This window comes from Euprymna scolopes, chromosome 23 (genome assembly GCF_053919585.1).
Source record: "Euprymna scolopes isolate OS-2025 chromosome 23, ASM5391958v1, whole genome shotgun sequence".
NCBI classification, from domain to species: domain Eukaryota; kingdom Metazoa; phylum Mollusca; class Cephalopoda; order Sepiida; family Sepiolidae; genus Euprymna; species Euprymna scolopes.
In genome coordinates this window covers 21,692,005-21,707,566 of record NC_136504.1, presented here as the reverse complement: position 1 = coordinate 21,707,566, position 15,562 = coordinate 21,692,005, and the positions used below count along the sequence as shown (strand labels likewise).

The window sequence follows — 15,562 nt, the reverse complement described above, 5'->3', positions numbered from 1 at the left end:
AATATTTCCCAAAACAGTACATACCCTCACGAGGAAAAGAATATATGCTAAATTTTGTTTAAAATTTATTTCGTTAAATAATTCATCAAAAAGCTTGTCCATCCTATACCATATCATATGAAATCTACTCCACAAAAATCAAAAATGTTATTGTTCCAGCAATCTTATTTTTTATTTATTTTAATTTTATTTTATGCTGTTCTTAAAGTGAATAAATCTGTTTTGTATTGCTGTATTATTCTGTCCTCTATCATTATTGGTCCTCTGATAAAGAAGCGATTGGCCCTAATAATTCCCTCCCGTTTCGCCATTTGTTTGTTTGCACTTTTCTTAACAATTTCTTGGATTAAAAAAAAATTTGCACAAACATTAGTTATGGTGAAAGTAAATTTTTGTCCGAACGGATTTTCTGGGATAACTCTGGTTGTCCTGCTAAGGGCTATTATAGGGGTAAAATTGTCCCCAAATCGTTCATCTGTTGGTTTGTTTGCACTTTTCTCAATAATCATGCCTTGGATTGTAAAAAAAAAAATTTGCGCAAACATTAATAATGGTAAAAGTAATTTTTTTCATTCGTGGAGGTGGACTCCGCATGTTCGGCTTGTTTTTTGATAGGAAGTAACAAGGTTTCCAAACCACCATGTACAATGTGATATTTCAATTCTGCCAAACTTTTGATAATCATGTCAAAGCAGATGATATAAAAGAATACTTAGTTGACTACAGGACTTGATTAACAGCATCCCTCCCCACTTGTTGGGTATTCCTTCTTTAATGTCTCTTATTAACTTTATTTAGACTATCCACGTGCTGACTGTGTTGCCAGCTTAGATTTTTTTTGTGTGGCTGTTAACTGCATTAAAATCATATCTTATGAATCCAAAAATTCTGTTGTTGGTATTGCCCCCCCCCCCCCGTTATTTTTCTAATCAGAATTACTTCTAGAAAGACATCAAGTACTTATGAGAGGGACCACATGAAGGTTGCCAACATCCTAAGTGAAAGCAATTTTTATGGAATGACCTGGATTCAAACTTGGAACACTCAGGTCGTCAGCCTGTATCATTAACCGCTTGACCACCGTAACCTCTCACTGCATTAAAATGAATTGATGACTACAGACACGATAACATGTTTGACCCCATTCAATAAACAATTACCGGCCGCTTTGTTGTATCACACATTCCTAGGATCTTTATTTCTTTATTCAGGTGACCATGAGGAAAAGCATCCTTCATGGCCATCTGTACGTTAGCCTTCTCTTTCACAAATTTCTTAACTTTACTATTTCCTAAAATAATGTCTAACTTAATATTTGATTTGCCAGAAAAGTCATGATTTTGAATTTTTCAGCTTCTTTTTATTAGCAGAAATAGATTTTTTTTTTTTACTGAATTATAAAAATCCATAGTGGGTCTGGGGACAAGGGGGGGGGTCTGCATTTTCTTGATCACTGATAGGAGTTTTTAGCCATATTAACCTTTTGAAAATCTAAAGTTGAAATCATAAATACTGATATCTGTATCTATGGCAACATTCACCCAGTGAGTTGTGCTTCAGACGAATTCACATCACACACCAGCATGACCCATCGACATCGAGCGGTCTGCATGAGTGAACTACTCTTGATTCCAGTGATAAACACCAAAAATTTGAGAGCGTGAAACTTGTTCCAGATCTGCTTTGATCGTTAGCTGATGTATTACAAAAGTGATCCTCTTCTTATAAAGAGAGTATAGATGACCCTGATTCTGGAGATTATAATTTAGTACCCCCCCCCCTACACACATGCACTGAATTAATCTTGGAGCTATTTTAGAAAGAATTTTGAACAATGCTTTTTAATCATTTTAAATGTCATTTTATATTCAACTTTGAACATTATCTATTTGTTGATAAATTGTGTTCACGTGTCTTTGTATATTTAATAATCATGTCTTTTTTTTGTCTTTTTATTTCAGGTAAGTTCTCAAAAGAATTTTAAAGATGAATGTATTCGGTAAGAAAAGCTTTTTACTTATTAAAACAAAAATAGACCTAAAAAATTAGACTATTGACAAAGCTTTAAAAAATTACTATCATTTTGAATTAAAAATGGAATTCTATTTCTTTTTTTTTTCCCCAAAGCTAAAAATTATTTTCGCTAGGATCAAACTGTAGCATCTAATTTGTCTTTGATCAGAGAAGGAACAATCGTTCTAGATTGAAGCAATGCTAAATTTTGGGTTTCAATCCAGATTCTCTCTTAAAAAACCCAAACAAACTTACTTTCATGGAGAGGCAAGTAAATAGGAATTACAATATCTGACATCTAAGATGAAATATTTTCATCTTTTGATTATTTTTATTTTATTTATTTTTACAAAAGAGTCACCTCTTATCAAGGCCCGGAGGTCACTCAAGGATAAAGATTAATGATAGTATTGTAGTCAATGGGACAATATCATAGTAATTGTTAGCAGTGAAAATTTAGTAAATTGGATTAAATGGATGGCTCATCAAGAACTTGTTTACATTAGACTTGAAGACTACCGTATTGTAGTCAGTTGGGTATTTATTGTTGAATGTATTCTGTTTTTGAGTTAATTATTTAACCTAACAATTTAATCCCAAATTCTTAAAGGTAAGTCTTCCGGTGGTCAACCACTACACTTTCACCATCAACTGGAAAGCAGGCAAACTGAACAGTTCCACAGGCATGCAGTTCTAAGAAAGAAGCCTTTTTAATGGAATCCATGTTGAGGTTTAGACACAGATAAAGAGTGGTGGAAATTATTGATAGTAGTTTCAACTAGACGAATGTTTTTGATGAAAATTTAGCAAGCGAGGATCATAGATAGGAATTCAGTGGAGCACTTGCCACTAAAATAACAAGCAGAAACAAGCTCACAACATCTCTTCTGTGAGAAAGGGGGTTGCAGACAAGAAAAAAGGGTATCACCTACCACGTTACAAAGTCTATTTTGAACTCTGTCAAGGCAGGGTAAGGTGCTTCAAGCATCTCCTGCCCAGATGTGGCAACAGTATGCCATCCTTGGATGTACTTGGCTCCTGTACATGTAGAGAATTGCATCAACAGTGAGATATCTGCTGAAGCAGTAGAATGATCCCACCATTTTTCCAGTGATCTTGGCAATGAATTTGATGTATGTGCTCCAATTCAGATCAGGAGTAAAGGGCAGACCCAGAAGCTTGTCAAAACATGAAGTCTTGGGGAGACTAGATCCATTCATTTTAATTGATGCCAAACGGTTGATGTAAAGATAGAAGCTTGGTTTTAGATGCATTAAAATTGGGCACCCCTTTTCCCATTGCACGACGAGTTCAAAATCAGAGGAGAGAGAATCAGATCTTTGTTGTTTACAGCCTTTGAATTGTTGCCATAGATGGTAGTATCGTCAGCATAAGTATCTACGAATGATCTTAGAATGTAATTTGAGAGATCATTGATGAAGATCAGGAAGAGAGTTGGGCCCAGGAATAGGAGAATAGTTACTGGTGTGATTTGGTCATGCCATGTTAAAGGTCTGTCTGAAGGAGATGGGGATAATGTATAATCTTCACTAATACCCTTGGTAAAGGTAGATATGAATTCATCTGTTCTACCTGTAACTGTGTATGAAATAGTAGGCTAGGCACCTTAAGCCTTTGTAAGGCAACTACTTATTTTTTTTTTTATGCAAGAAAGTCACCATATATCAAGACCTGAAGGTCACTTAAGGATAAGGGTTAATGAATGTAAGGTGGTTAAAATTTTTACTTAAAATAAGTTCACCTAACATGACAAAATTTCCACATAAATAGAAGCATGGGTAAAGGTTCCTCTGACGTGAGTGGAATCACGCTGAAACTAAAGCAAAAAATATTGAACTAGTTGCCTATATTAAAACTGACATCAGTTTGACCAACCTTTTTTTTTTGTACTCAATATCAAATTTTAGCATTAAAATTAAGTCAAGCTATAATTTGTTTCTCTTGCTCTTATTTTTTTTTTTTTTACTTGTAAATTATTCATGAAAGCTGGTGTACCACCAACACCATTTTGTAAATAATTGGGACCATTTTTTTTTTTTGAAAGTCGCAATCTTATGTTAAAATGCTAATGAATAAGGAAAAAAAAAGGCTTCAAAACAGGAACTGGAGATTAAAATATAGAGAAGAGTACAATATTGCATTGATTTGTAACAATGTCTGGATTTAATTAAAAAAATTTATTTGTATTTATCTCTGATCTGCCAGAGATTTCACTTTATCTGCATAAATAAAGCAGTAGATATATGTATGTGTCTGAAAAGACTTAACCGATAAACTCCTAAACTACTGGTCATAGAGCACTGAAATTAACAGAAAATAGTAATCATACACGATGAATGCCTTACAAGGTAAAAAAAAAAATCAGAAGAGTATGTAAACATTTACAATGTGCTTGTTTGTATAAAGTCTTGATAAAATTTGGCAAAAGACTATATATATATATAGTGTGTTTGTGTGTATATATATATATATATATATATATATATATATAGTGTTTGTGTGTATGTATATATATATATAGTGTTTGTGTGTATATATATATATAGTGTTTGTGTGTATGTATATATATATAGTGTGTTTGTGTGTATGTATATATATATAGTGTGTTTGTGTGTGTGTATATATATATATGTGTGTGTGTGTATATATACATATGTGTGTGTGTGTGTATATATATATATGTGTGTGTGTGTATATATATATATATGTGTGTGTGTGTATATATATATATGTGTGTGTGTGTATATATATATATATATATATAGTGTGTTTGTGTATATATATATATAGTTTGTGTGAGTGTGTTTGTGTATGTGTATATATATATATATATATATATATATATATATATAGTGTGTTTGTGTGTGTATATATATATATATAGTGTGTTTGTGTGTATATATATATATATAGTGTGTTTGTGTGTATATATATATATATATATATATATATATATATATATAGTGTGTTTGTGTGTATATATATATATATATATTAGTGTGTTTGTGTATAAGCAGATAACAGGCTCTGTTGATTCAATTTAGTGATACTTAAGTTTGAAATCATATTTTCATTTTGTTTCATCTTGCTTCAGTTGAAGTTCTCAGAAATCAAGGGATCCCTTCCTGGGGGCTAACACTTGATCTTTTTATGAAACGCATACATAATCGAATATTCCAATAAAGTTCTCCTTTACATCATAAGCACTTAGTTAGTAAAGAAGTTAGGAATATAATTTTCACCCCCCCCTCCCAATTGACTATTTAATTATGGTATAGTATATCTTTCTTGTAGTCTCTTGATCTTACCGGATTCCAGGACAAAAATTAATTCTAGTCTGGTGGACTATCTAGCTTTGCGCTGTTAATTGAGGTAACATCATTTCGAGAAGATGCACTATCTGTAATAGAAATCTCACCTGTTTGTTTAAATGTATGTATGTATATCTGCCTAAAACTTTTGACAGAGGTGACAAATTCTTACGAGATCGGTATTGTTTTGAAGCTCAACCCATCGGACAACAAATATAAAAAAACTGGCTAAAAACATTAATTCCTTCACCTTCAATTGGGCACTTTTCTACAAGGACAGGTCGTTTTTTTTCGCCAATATTTTTAAATGTCATCCCCTCTTTTTGATTAGCCTTAATTTAAACCTTTGCCACTTCCAGTTTAGCGATGCCCACAACGGCAAAGATGTCACTTTTTTTTTTTTCACATTCTTTTCCTCCTTTGCGGTAAGAGTTCAAGCCTGCTTGACTACTACCACTTTTTTTTTTTTTTTTTGCTCAACACACCTCCAAACACCTGGGCAACGCTGGGCAGCCAGGCTAGTTCTTCCTAAAAGCCAGTGGGGGTTAGCCTTACCTAGAAAATCTTGTTTGGGTCTTTAATACTATGTGATTTTGAATATTTAGTCAGGGTTTACTTGTATGAAAAAGTGTCCTCAGGCCAGGTTGTCCTGATAAACTCGTGTACAGAGAGACCGTAAACACTTAAAGAAAGTGTCTAGTAGGCATTCAAGTTCTCTCATCGTTATGTGTATGCTTGTTTGTCGTCTCTCCATTGGTCCAAAGAGACAAACAACTAATATCTACTTGGGTAAATACTAATGATATCACGTTTATGCTGTGAATCAATGGTGATAAACTGAAAGAGAAAATCTGTTTTGAAGTCTGAAGTGATAGGTCAAATGCAACAACATTTTGCAATAGATATTGTTGTTACATGAATGAACAATGGAAATATAGAAAGGGAGTGTTGAAGTATAGGTCAGGTAAGCTTTTTAAGGTGTGTTTTGCTGGATCAGCTGACCTAGGTAAGATAAAAAGAATAAAGTTCATGTGACAAGGAAGTAATGAAATCCCACAGGAGAGACGTTGCGAGCCTGTCTTTGTTTTATTGTCACTTCCATGGCAAGTGCTCATCTGAGCTCCAATCTCTGGTCCCGCCTCGCCAATCTTTCATGATAAACACCCGTCTAGCTGAAACCACTGTCAAAAATTTTCCCCACTCTTTATCTGTGCCAAAACCAAAACATAGATTTCATGAACAAAGCTTCTTTCTTTGAAGTGCACGCCTGTGGAACTCTGTTCTGTTTGCTGTTTCCCACCTGACTACAACCTGGATATCTTAAAGTCCAACATAAACAAATTTCTGATGAACCGCCCCCCCCCCTTAAGTAAGACACTTTATCAAATCTCCAATGCTAACATACTGTACATGCAATAACCCTTATCCTTGACTGGCTTCCGGGCCTTGATAAGTGGTGACTACCTTGTAAAAAAAAATCTGAGAAAAAGGATGATTAAGCATTTTAAAAGCGCATGCTATATTGAGCCAAGATCAGTGTAGTATCTGTTCTGATGCCTCACTTCACTCTTTTATTTTAAGTCAGTGGAGGAGAAATCTTTCATGGCTGAGACAATTTTTATTTTTGTTCCTTTTCCCCACATTAAAAACTGATCTTGTGTCTAACTCTGCCCTTGTGAGGAGGCAAGTAAATAAGTACATCAATAGATGTGACAACTACAATTGCATTATTTTTAGATTTATCCAAGCCTCACTATGGGTCTCTTTCTTCCTGTCTGTTGGTCAGTTGGTTGAATTTAGTTTCCAAGAATAAATATATAGACGTTCTTTGCAGTTTTTTATCCATAATATTTGTCTGGTCAGCCCATTCTAGATTTAAACTGCTTAAAAAGTAGAGTAAGGATGAGTAGTTGTTATTTTTATGGCAAGTGCTTGATTGGCCTCCAATCTATGGTCCCCCCCCCTTGCTAAACATTCACAAAAACGCTCAACTAGCTACAATCACTTTATATGATTTCCTCTACTCTCTATCTGTGCCTAAATCTAAACGCAGATTCTATCAACAAAGCTTCTTCCCTAAAACTGCCCGTCTGTAGAACACTGTTCCACTGGCCTGCTTTCTGGTTGAATACAACATGGTAGCCTTCTAATGCAAACAAGTTCTGGTTGAGCTGTCCCCATAAATAATCAAATTTGACTCCATTTACACCATTAAGGATTACTAAACTATCACCTTACATTCATGAACCCTTATGCCTGAGTGGCCTGCGGACCTTGATAAATGATGACTCCCAAGTAAAAAAAAAAAGAAAAAAAAAAGTTCTTTATCTCTAAATGTAAAACGTTAAAATCTTTTGTTTAAACACATTTGAAACAGACGTATATGATGTATATTGTTTAAAAGAGATAGTCATTAAAGATTTCATATTTCCAATTTTATATTAATAATATTCATGAAAAAAAAAAGATCATGTAATTTAGAAATTTTAACTTATTTGAATAAATGCATTCAACATTTAAGGAATCGGTTTTGTTAGTAAACAGATAATTACTAATTTTAATAGAATCTAAAAAAGTCTTTGAAAAAGTTGCCTTGCACCAAAAATGTTTAAAAAAAAAAAAAAATGATTTTAATCATTGAAAAAGGTATTTTATAACATTTGGTTTTTTAATATTTTCAAATTAATTTTACATCTTAATGTTAAAGATGTGAACAAGATCCTATTATAAGAGAACATTTTGAAACTAACTGCTTTATCTGAAACATGATTTGAAAAAGGTTTTACTTTATATAGACTTTTTTATTACATTTTCACCCCAAACAAGGCACATTGCCACTTTGGTGTAGGGGGATACTATCAGGGGCAACAGCTACAGGGGTACTATGTAGGGAGTTGGGCAGCAAGATGTTGGTTCACGTTACACTTGAACTTGCATGTTAGTAAAGTTGGGGAAGCAGGGACTGGAATGAAATTCCAGAGCCTAGCAGTTCTGGGGAAGAAACTACTGGAGCAGAAAGATCTTTTACATCTAGGGATCTCTACTGTGTGGGGGTGGGATTTAGCTGCCTGTTGGGTTTGTCGAGGGTGTTTACGGTGTTGGGGCACAAGTGCTTGCACTTCGTCAGAGCATTCACCATCAAAATACTTGTAGAACAGGCAAAGGGATGCAACGTTTCGTCAATGGGACAGAGGCTGAAGCTTAGATGACAATTCAGGACCTATCAGATTTGCGACTCTCTTTTGAACCTTGTCTCAGAGTGAGAGACTAGTAGCAGATGCACCAGCCAAAACATGACAACAGTACCCCATACATGGGCGAATGGTGGTCTTATAGAGGTACAGGATACTTTTGGGTGTTAGTAGTTTTCTAGCACGGTAGAGAGAGCCCACCTTCGCAGCGGTCCTGGCAATGCTCTCAATGTAATTGTTCTAACTTGTTTCCTGTGAATGTTAGGCCAAGGAGTTTAAAAGACGTACTTTCAGATAAAGAGTCATTGGCCATTGCTATTGGTGTTATTGTAATTATTGAAGGAAACAAGTTTAGTCTTGACAGCATTGAATGTGACCATCAATTTTTTTGTCCCCATTCACTAGAGATTGTGTTTCTGCCATTTCTTTAGATATGTGTTCATTTCTTTTCCTGTTGTGCCTGTTATAGTGTGGTGTCATCAACATATATACCCATCTCTGAGGTAATTTTGTCGGGGAGGTAATTTCTGAATATTAGAAATAATAAAGGTCCAAGGAGAAACCCTTGAGGCACTCCTGCATTTATCAGAGAGGCGGTAGCACTCTCTATATAGGGATGGCCCATACACGCCTATATATGCCTACAAAACAAAACTATCCAAATCTCAACTAAAATCAACTTATAAGTTTCAAAAAGCACATATTCTTACAGAGAAGCGTCTTATGAATCCAGTGAGTGTCAGAACGTCGGTTAAAATGTCAAAAGAGAGCAAAAAAAAAAAGGGTACAAAAATGGCCAATTGTTCTTCTTTCTTCTTTCTTCTTCTTGTTTCTTCTTTCTTTTGAGACGATGTATCTCGGTGTACGAACGGTCTCTGACAACAGTTCAAGCATCAATCGACTGCTCTTTACACGGAGAAGTGCAGTGACCCATCGCTTTTTAGCTAACTCCATAATTAAATAAGATTACGTGTAATAACAAGTTTTAAACACTATATACCCAATGTAGACAGACCACTTCGAACACGGAACTTCTCTCAAAAGGGACAGCTCCAAATAATACACCGGATGCTCACAGACGTTCCAGTTTGCCAGTGGCCTATATTTCTTGGACGCTGAATATTTGAGGTGAACGTTAAGGTTTTTTCTTTAAACAGTAACCCACCAGCGTTAATGAAACCACGAAATATTTATCTCAGTTGATCAAAATTGTTATAATAGTAACCTATCAGCAAGTACGACGTCAAAAAACAATGTTATAAAAACAAATAATTCTTCAGATTTTGGACTGTAAAATATGTACAAAATGTCAATGCTGTGACCAGGATTCGAACCTAGGTTAGCACGGCCACAACGTGGGGTCCTAACCTCTAGACGATCACGGCTAACACTGACATCTGTCGCTCTTGGCAGAAAGACACATGACTACTGTCAAACTATTGAAAAATAAGGAGGAAACTTGAAATTCTCACGCATGCGCAAAAATACGCTATAGCAACCATTGTTAAATGCAGCTGAATCTCTTCGCTCGCTAAGAAAAGTAGATCAGACCAGTTCTTCTAAGAACTCACCAAACGCCAAAGGAAATGAGTTAAATTAACCGCAAAAGAAACTGCAAGAAAGTCATCTTCTAAGAACTCACTGGAAGCTGACCAAAAAGAATCAAAATCCAAGCCCTAGCCACAAAAATAACTAGATATTGTGGCTACTATATACAATCTACTAATAAAAACAAGTAAGTTTTCTAAAATAAACTACAATAAATTAACCAAGTAACCTCACACTGTCACTGATTAGGACTTCATATAAAGATAACAATTACACTATTGGTGTATATACCGTTCCACACTTTAACTATTGGTGACGGGGCAGTATCTCAATTCTACGAGAGTTGTCTTGCTAGAAGATAAGTGATATTATAGTAAGATACACATAAGTGCTATATGTTTACATTTAATAAAAAATGTCAAAGTCAGCACGTAGTAAAAAAGCTCAGAGAAATATAGACTATGAAAAAAACAAAGTCAAGGTATTATCTGAGCAAAAAGAATACTATCAGAAAAATGCTGAAATAATAAAAATTAAGTATCATGCAAATCCTGAGGCAAAGAAGGCTGCCTCACGTGCTGACTCAAAAGCACGGTATAACAGGGATTCCGAGGGGAAAAAAACTGCCTCACGTGCTCTTTATAACAAAGGACCAGAAAAAAAGAAGGCTGCCTCACGTGCTGACTCAAAAGCACGGTATAACAGGGATTCTGAGGAGAAAAAAGCTGCCTCACGTGCTCTTTATAACAAAGAACCAGAAAAAAAGAAGGCTGCCTCACGTGCTGACTCAAAAGCACGGTATAACAGGGATTCTGAGGAGAAAAAAGCTGCCTCACGTGCTCTTTATAACAAAGAACCAGAAAAAAAGAAGGCTGCCTCACGTGCTGACTCAAAAGCACGGTATAACAGGGATCCCAAGGGGAAAAAAGCTGCCTCATGCACAAACTATTATAAATATAAATATCAAAAACTGCCAAATCTTTGCCAAAACGCCAAAGAATGAACCAAGAAAAATTTAATAGTGAAGGTATGAACATTTTAGAACTTTATAATACTCTAACTGTTTTATCAGAGAGGCGGTAGCACTCTCTATGTAATATAGAACCGATGGAGGACCAAGAGGCAACTCCTAAGGCCCAAAACCCAAAGACCTAAAACCCAGCAGGAAGCGACCTGCTACTAATGGAGGCGGCAATGAGCCGCCTCCTAAAAAAGACAATACTATCATGAATGTAAGTTTAAAAATAAGACTGTAAGTAAAAATACTAATTAACAAGAATAAAAAAAGCATTGGAAATGCAAAAGGATATAGGGATGGTATGCCAAAAAGTATACAAACAAGATAGCTATGAATGGCTAGGCACATGGAAATAGAATTGCATCCAAAGTATAGCCCTATAGCTTTTTACAACCGTAATGATGGCACGGAATGAAGATTGGTAAAAAGCTATAGGGCTATACTTTGGATGCAATTCTATTTCCATGTGCCTAGCCATTCATAGCTATCTTGTTTGTATACTTTTTGGCATACCATCCCTATATCCTTTTGCATTTCCAATGCTTTTTTATTCTTGTATCATATTGTTTAGATGTAAGACCGTCGAAGACAACCTGGATTTTTCTCTTATCTAAGAAGGATTTAATTATGTTAAGCATTCTTCCAGTGATACCGTATGATCTAATTTTCCTGAGGAGACCCTCATGCCATACCCTGTCAAAAGCCTTAGATTGTTGCTATGAAATTAAAATTAATGAAATGTGCAGACCATTTTGCATATTAAATAGAAATTTTTTTTTTATTTGGGAGTCACCACTTATCAAGGTCCTAAGGACACTCGAGGATAAGGATTAAGACATGTTGGGTGATGGTGTAGTGATCGTTAATGGTGTAAATTGGGTTTCATTTTATTATTTATAGGTATGGCTCAACAATAACTTGTTTACATTGGATTTGAAGGCTACCATGTTGTATTCAACCGGAAAGCAGGCCAGTGGAAGTGTTCCATAGGCAGGCAGTTCTGGGAAATAAGTTTTGTTCATGGAATCTGCGTTTAGATTTAGGCACAAATAGAGAGTGGGGGATATTGTATATAGTAGTTGTAACTGGTCAAGTTTTTTTAAAAAGTTTAGTAAGGGAGGGGGGTCATAGATTCAGTGGAACATTTGCCACTAAAATAACGAGATAGCAGAAACAGACTTGCAACGTCTTTGTGGGAAAGAGGTTGCAGGGAAGAGAAAAAGGCATCACCTACTAGGTTTCGAAACTGGTTTTAAACTCTATCAAGACTGGATAGAGCGTGCCAAGCAGCTCCTGTCCAGATGTGGCAATAGTATATCATTTTAGGGCGTACTTAGCTCTTATACAAATAGAGGATGGCATCGGCAGTGAGATACATACAGGAGTTGTAGAGTGATCCAACCATTCTTCCAGCAATCTTGACCACGGATTTGAATTATTTGAATTTAATCAATTATGTTAAATTTGGTTATTGAAAAAGAGAAAAACTAGTTTTCTGAGTTATTTTGTTTCTTTCTAGCTTGATTTTTTTCTTAAAAGGCCCCTTTTTTAACTACTAAGTTACTATTTTAACTATTAAGTTACTATTTTAACTATTAAGTTACTATTTTAACTATTAAGTTACTATTTTAACTACTAAGTTACTATTTAAACAATTATTTTTCGTGTTTATAATCTATTGGTTATTGGTTCCCCGACAAAGGAGGACTTGGACCTAGTAATTTGCTTCCGTTCGCCTGTTCGCACTTTTCTCAATAACCATGCCTTGGATTTTTAAAAAAATTTTGCACAAACATTAGACATCGTGAAAGTAAATTTTTGCCAGAATGGATTTTACAAGATAACTCTGGTTGCCCCCCCCCCCCCCTCCCGGCCATTATAATCGTTCGTCTGTCCATTTGTTGACACTTTTCTCAATAATCACGTCTTGAATATTTTTGAAATTTTGTACAAACATTAGTCATTCTGAAAAAATTTTTGACAGAACGGATTTTCTGGGATAACTCTGGTTGCTTCTGGGGGCCATTAAAGGAGTAAAATTGCTCTGAAATCGTTCAACCATTCATTTGTTTGCACTTTTTTCAATAACCATGCGTTGGATTTATTTGAAATTTTGTACAAACATTAGTCATGGTTAAAGTAAATTTTTAACTCGTGGCGTTGCAAACTCGGCTTGTTCTATCAGTATATTAAAATTGTATTAAAAATAAATCTCAGATATAAATGACTATATATAATTTTATGATAGTTCATATTTACTTGCCTCCCCACGATGACAGGGTTAGATACAAGGTCGATTTTTAATGTGGGGAAAAATCCACCTCCCCCAAAAAGGGGCACTCTAGATAGAAACAAAACTACAAATTGTCTCAGTCATGAAGGCTTTCTCCTCCACTGACCGAAGACAGAAAAGATGAAGTGAAGCATCAGAACAGATACTACACTGATCTCGGCCCGAAGACCAAATTTTCTGATAGTTCCTATTTGCAATGCCTCCCCACGGGACAGAGTTAGACACCAGAGTCGTTTTTTAATGTGGAGAAAAAGGAACAAAAAATAAAAATTGTCTCAGTCGTGAAGGATTTCTCCTCCACTAACAGAACAAGAAATTGAAGTGTAGCATCTGAAGAACAGATACTACACTTTGATCTTGACCCTCGTTTTTTTTTTTTTTTAATTCTTTAATATTTAAACTGATAAAGCAAAAAGTTTCGTTTCCATTTTTATTTTTAAATTAGCTAATTTAGAAATTCTAAAAACTCTTTAGTTTCATATCTAAAAATAATTTTCCCTTTTTTATCAAATTCCCCCCCCCCCCCCGCAGGGAGTGCATTTACTTTTTTCTTTTCTCTTTAATAATCTTATCTAATTTCCGAGATCTGTAAATACCCCCCTCACTCACACACACACCTTCATCTTCCACAATGGCTAGTTTATTACAGGCAGCATTTCAAAGGTATTGCGTCTTTATAAGCCGATTATTTACTTAATGTGTCTATATACTAGTGATGCCAAGATTTTTCTTGATTCTGATACAATTATCGATTCAGATTCTTTAAAAAAATTTTAATATCTCTCTCTATCTATCTCTCTCTCTCTCTCTCTCTCTCTCTCTCTCTCTCTCTATCTCTCTCTATCTCTCTCTATCTCTCTATCTCTCTCTCTCTATCTCTCTCTCTCTATCTCTCTCTCTCTATCTCTCTCTCTCTATCTCTCTCTCTCTATCTCTCTCTCTCTATCTCTCTCTCTCTATCTCTCTCTCTCTATCTCTCTCTCTATCTCTCTCTCTCTATCTATCTCTCTATCTCTCTCTCTCTCTCTATCTCTCTATCTCTCTCTCTCTCTATCTCTCTCTCTATCTCTCTCTATCTCTCTCTCTATCTCTATCTCTCTCTCTCTCTATCTCTCTCTCTCTATCTCTCTCTCTCTCTATCTCTCTCTCTCTATCTCTCTCTATCTCTCTCTCTCTATCTCTCTCTATCTCTCTATCTCTCTCTCTCTATCTCTCTCTCTCTCTCTCTATCTCTCTCTCTCTCTCTCTCTCATATATATATATATATATATATATATATATATATATATATATATAATTTCACACTCGGCTGGTCCTTCTAACCGTTAAATCTTAAATTATCGAGTGTTTCAAACAGTGAATTCCTTGTTATTACACATGTGTTCAACAGACGCCGAAAACTAATCTGATAAATAAATATCATTTTGACTGAACTCCAAATTCTCTCAAATCATGCCAGGGATTACTACCACCATGACATATAAGAGGAAGAAAAAGAAGAAAGAAAAAACAAAAGCGAAAGAACTGTCCAATTTCCTAAAATAAAATGAATCACATTTTTGAAAATTCGAAAGAAAAATTTCAATTTTATTTTTATTAAATAAGAAAAAAAAAAAAAAAATTTCACATTTATTTGGTCTTTCTAACCGTTAAATCTTAAATTGTTAATGAGGGTTTCAAATAGTGAATTCCTTTTTAGAGCTTTTTTTTTCTTTTCTTACCGTAAAAACTGGGTGCTTTATTTTTTTAAGAGTAAAAAAAAATACACTTGGAATGGGGGGGGGTAAATTACTTTCTGCTTTTTTCGCTAATCTTTTCCTTGAAAGTAGTGATTTGATAAACACATTGAGATTTTCGCCTGTATTTTTCACTTATGGCATTTTTTTTTCGTATATTTTTTACTGTGCCATTTTAATTGTCATCTTTTCTGGTGCTATTTTTACCTGAATTTGTTATGTATAGATTTTAGTTTTACTGGTAGTTTAGAATCGATAAGCATTTATTATTTATCATCGATGGAAAATTAAAAAAAAAAAAAAATCGTTTTTTATAATCTAAAATTAGGCTGGTCCCCCCACCCCTATTCCAGTGTACGATTCTGATTAATCGTCCCAACACTACTATATACTACTAAAACTTTGTGGATCTTGCCTTATTGTTTGTTGGT

General features: G+C 34.8%; 1 protein-coding gene across 2 annotated transcripts in view; it reads left to right on the top strand.

Annotated features, from left to right (window-relative positions):
* The window catches only part of LOC145245798 (disintegrin and metalloproteinase domain-containing protein 10-like), a 317,331-nt gene that overhangs the window by 91,002 nt on the left and 210,767 nt on the right, over positions 1-15,562 (top strand). Inside the window, exon 1 of one of the 2 annotated variants that reach the window (XM_080107441.1) lies at positions 1,972-1,999. The exons of the other annotated variant lie outside the window; for it this stretch is intronic. Coding sequence (XP_079963567.1) covers positions 1,987-1,999 — 13 coding nt within the window. The 5' untranslated portion in view covers positions 1,972-1,986. Of the gene's footprint in view, positions 1-1,971; positions 2,000-15,562 lie in introns of those variants that run through there. 2 annotated transcript variants of the gene reach the window in all.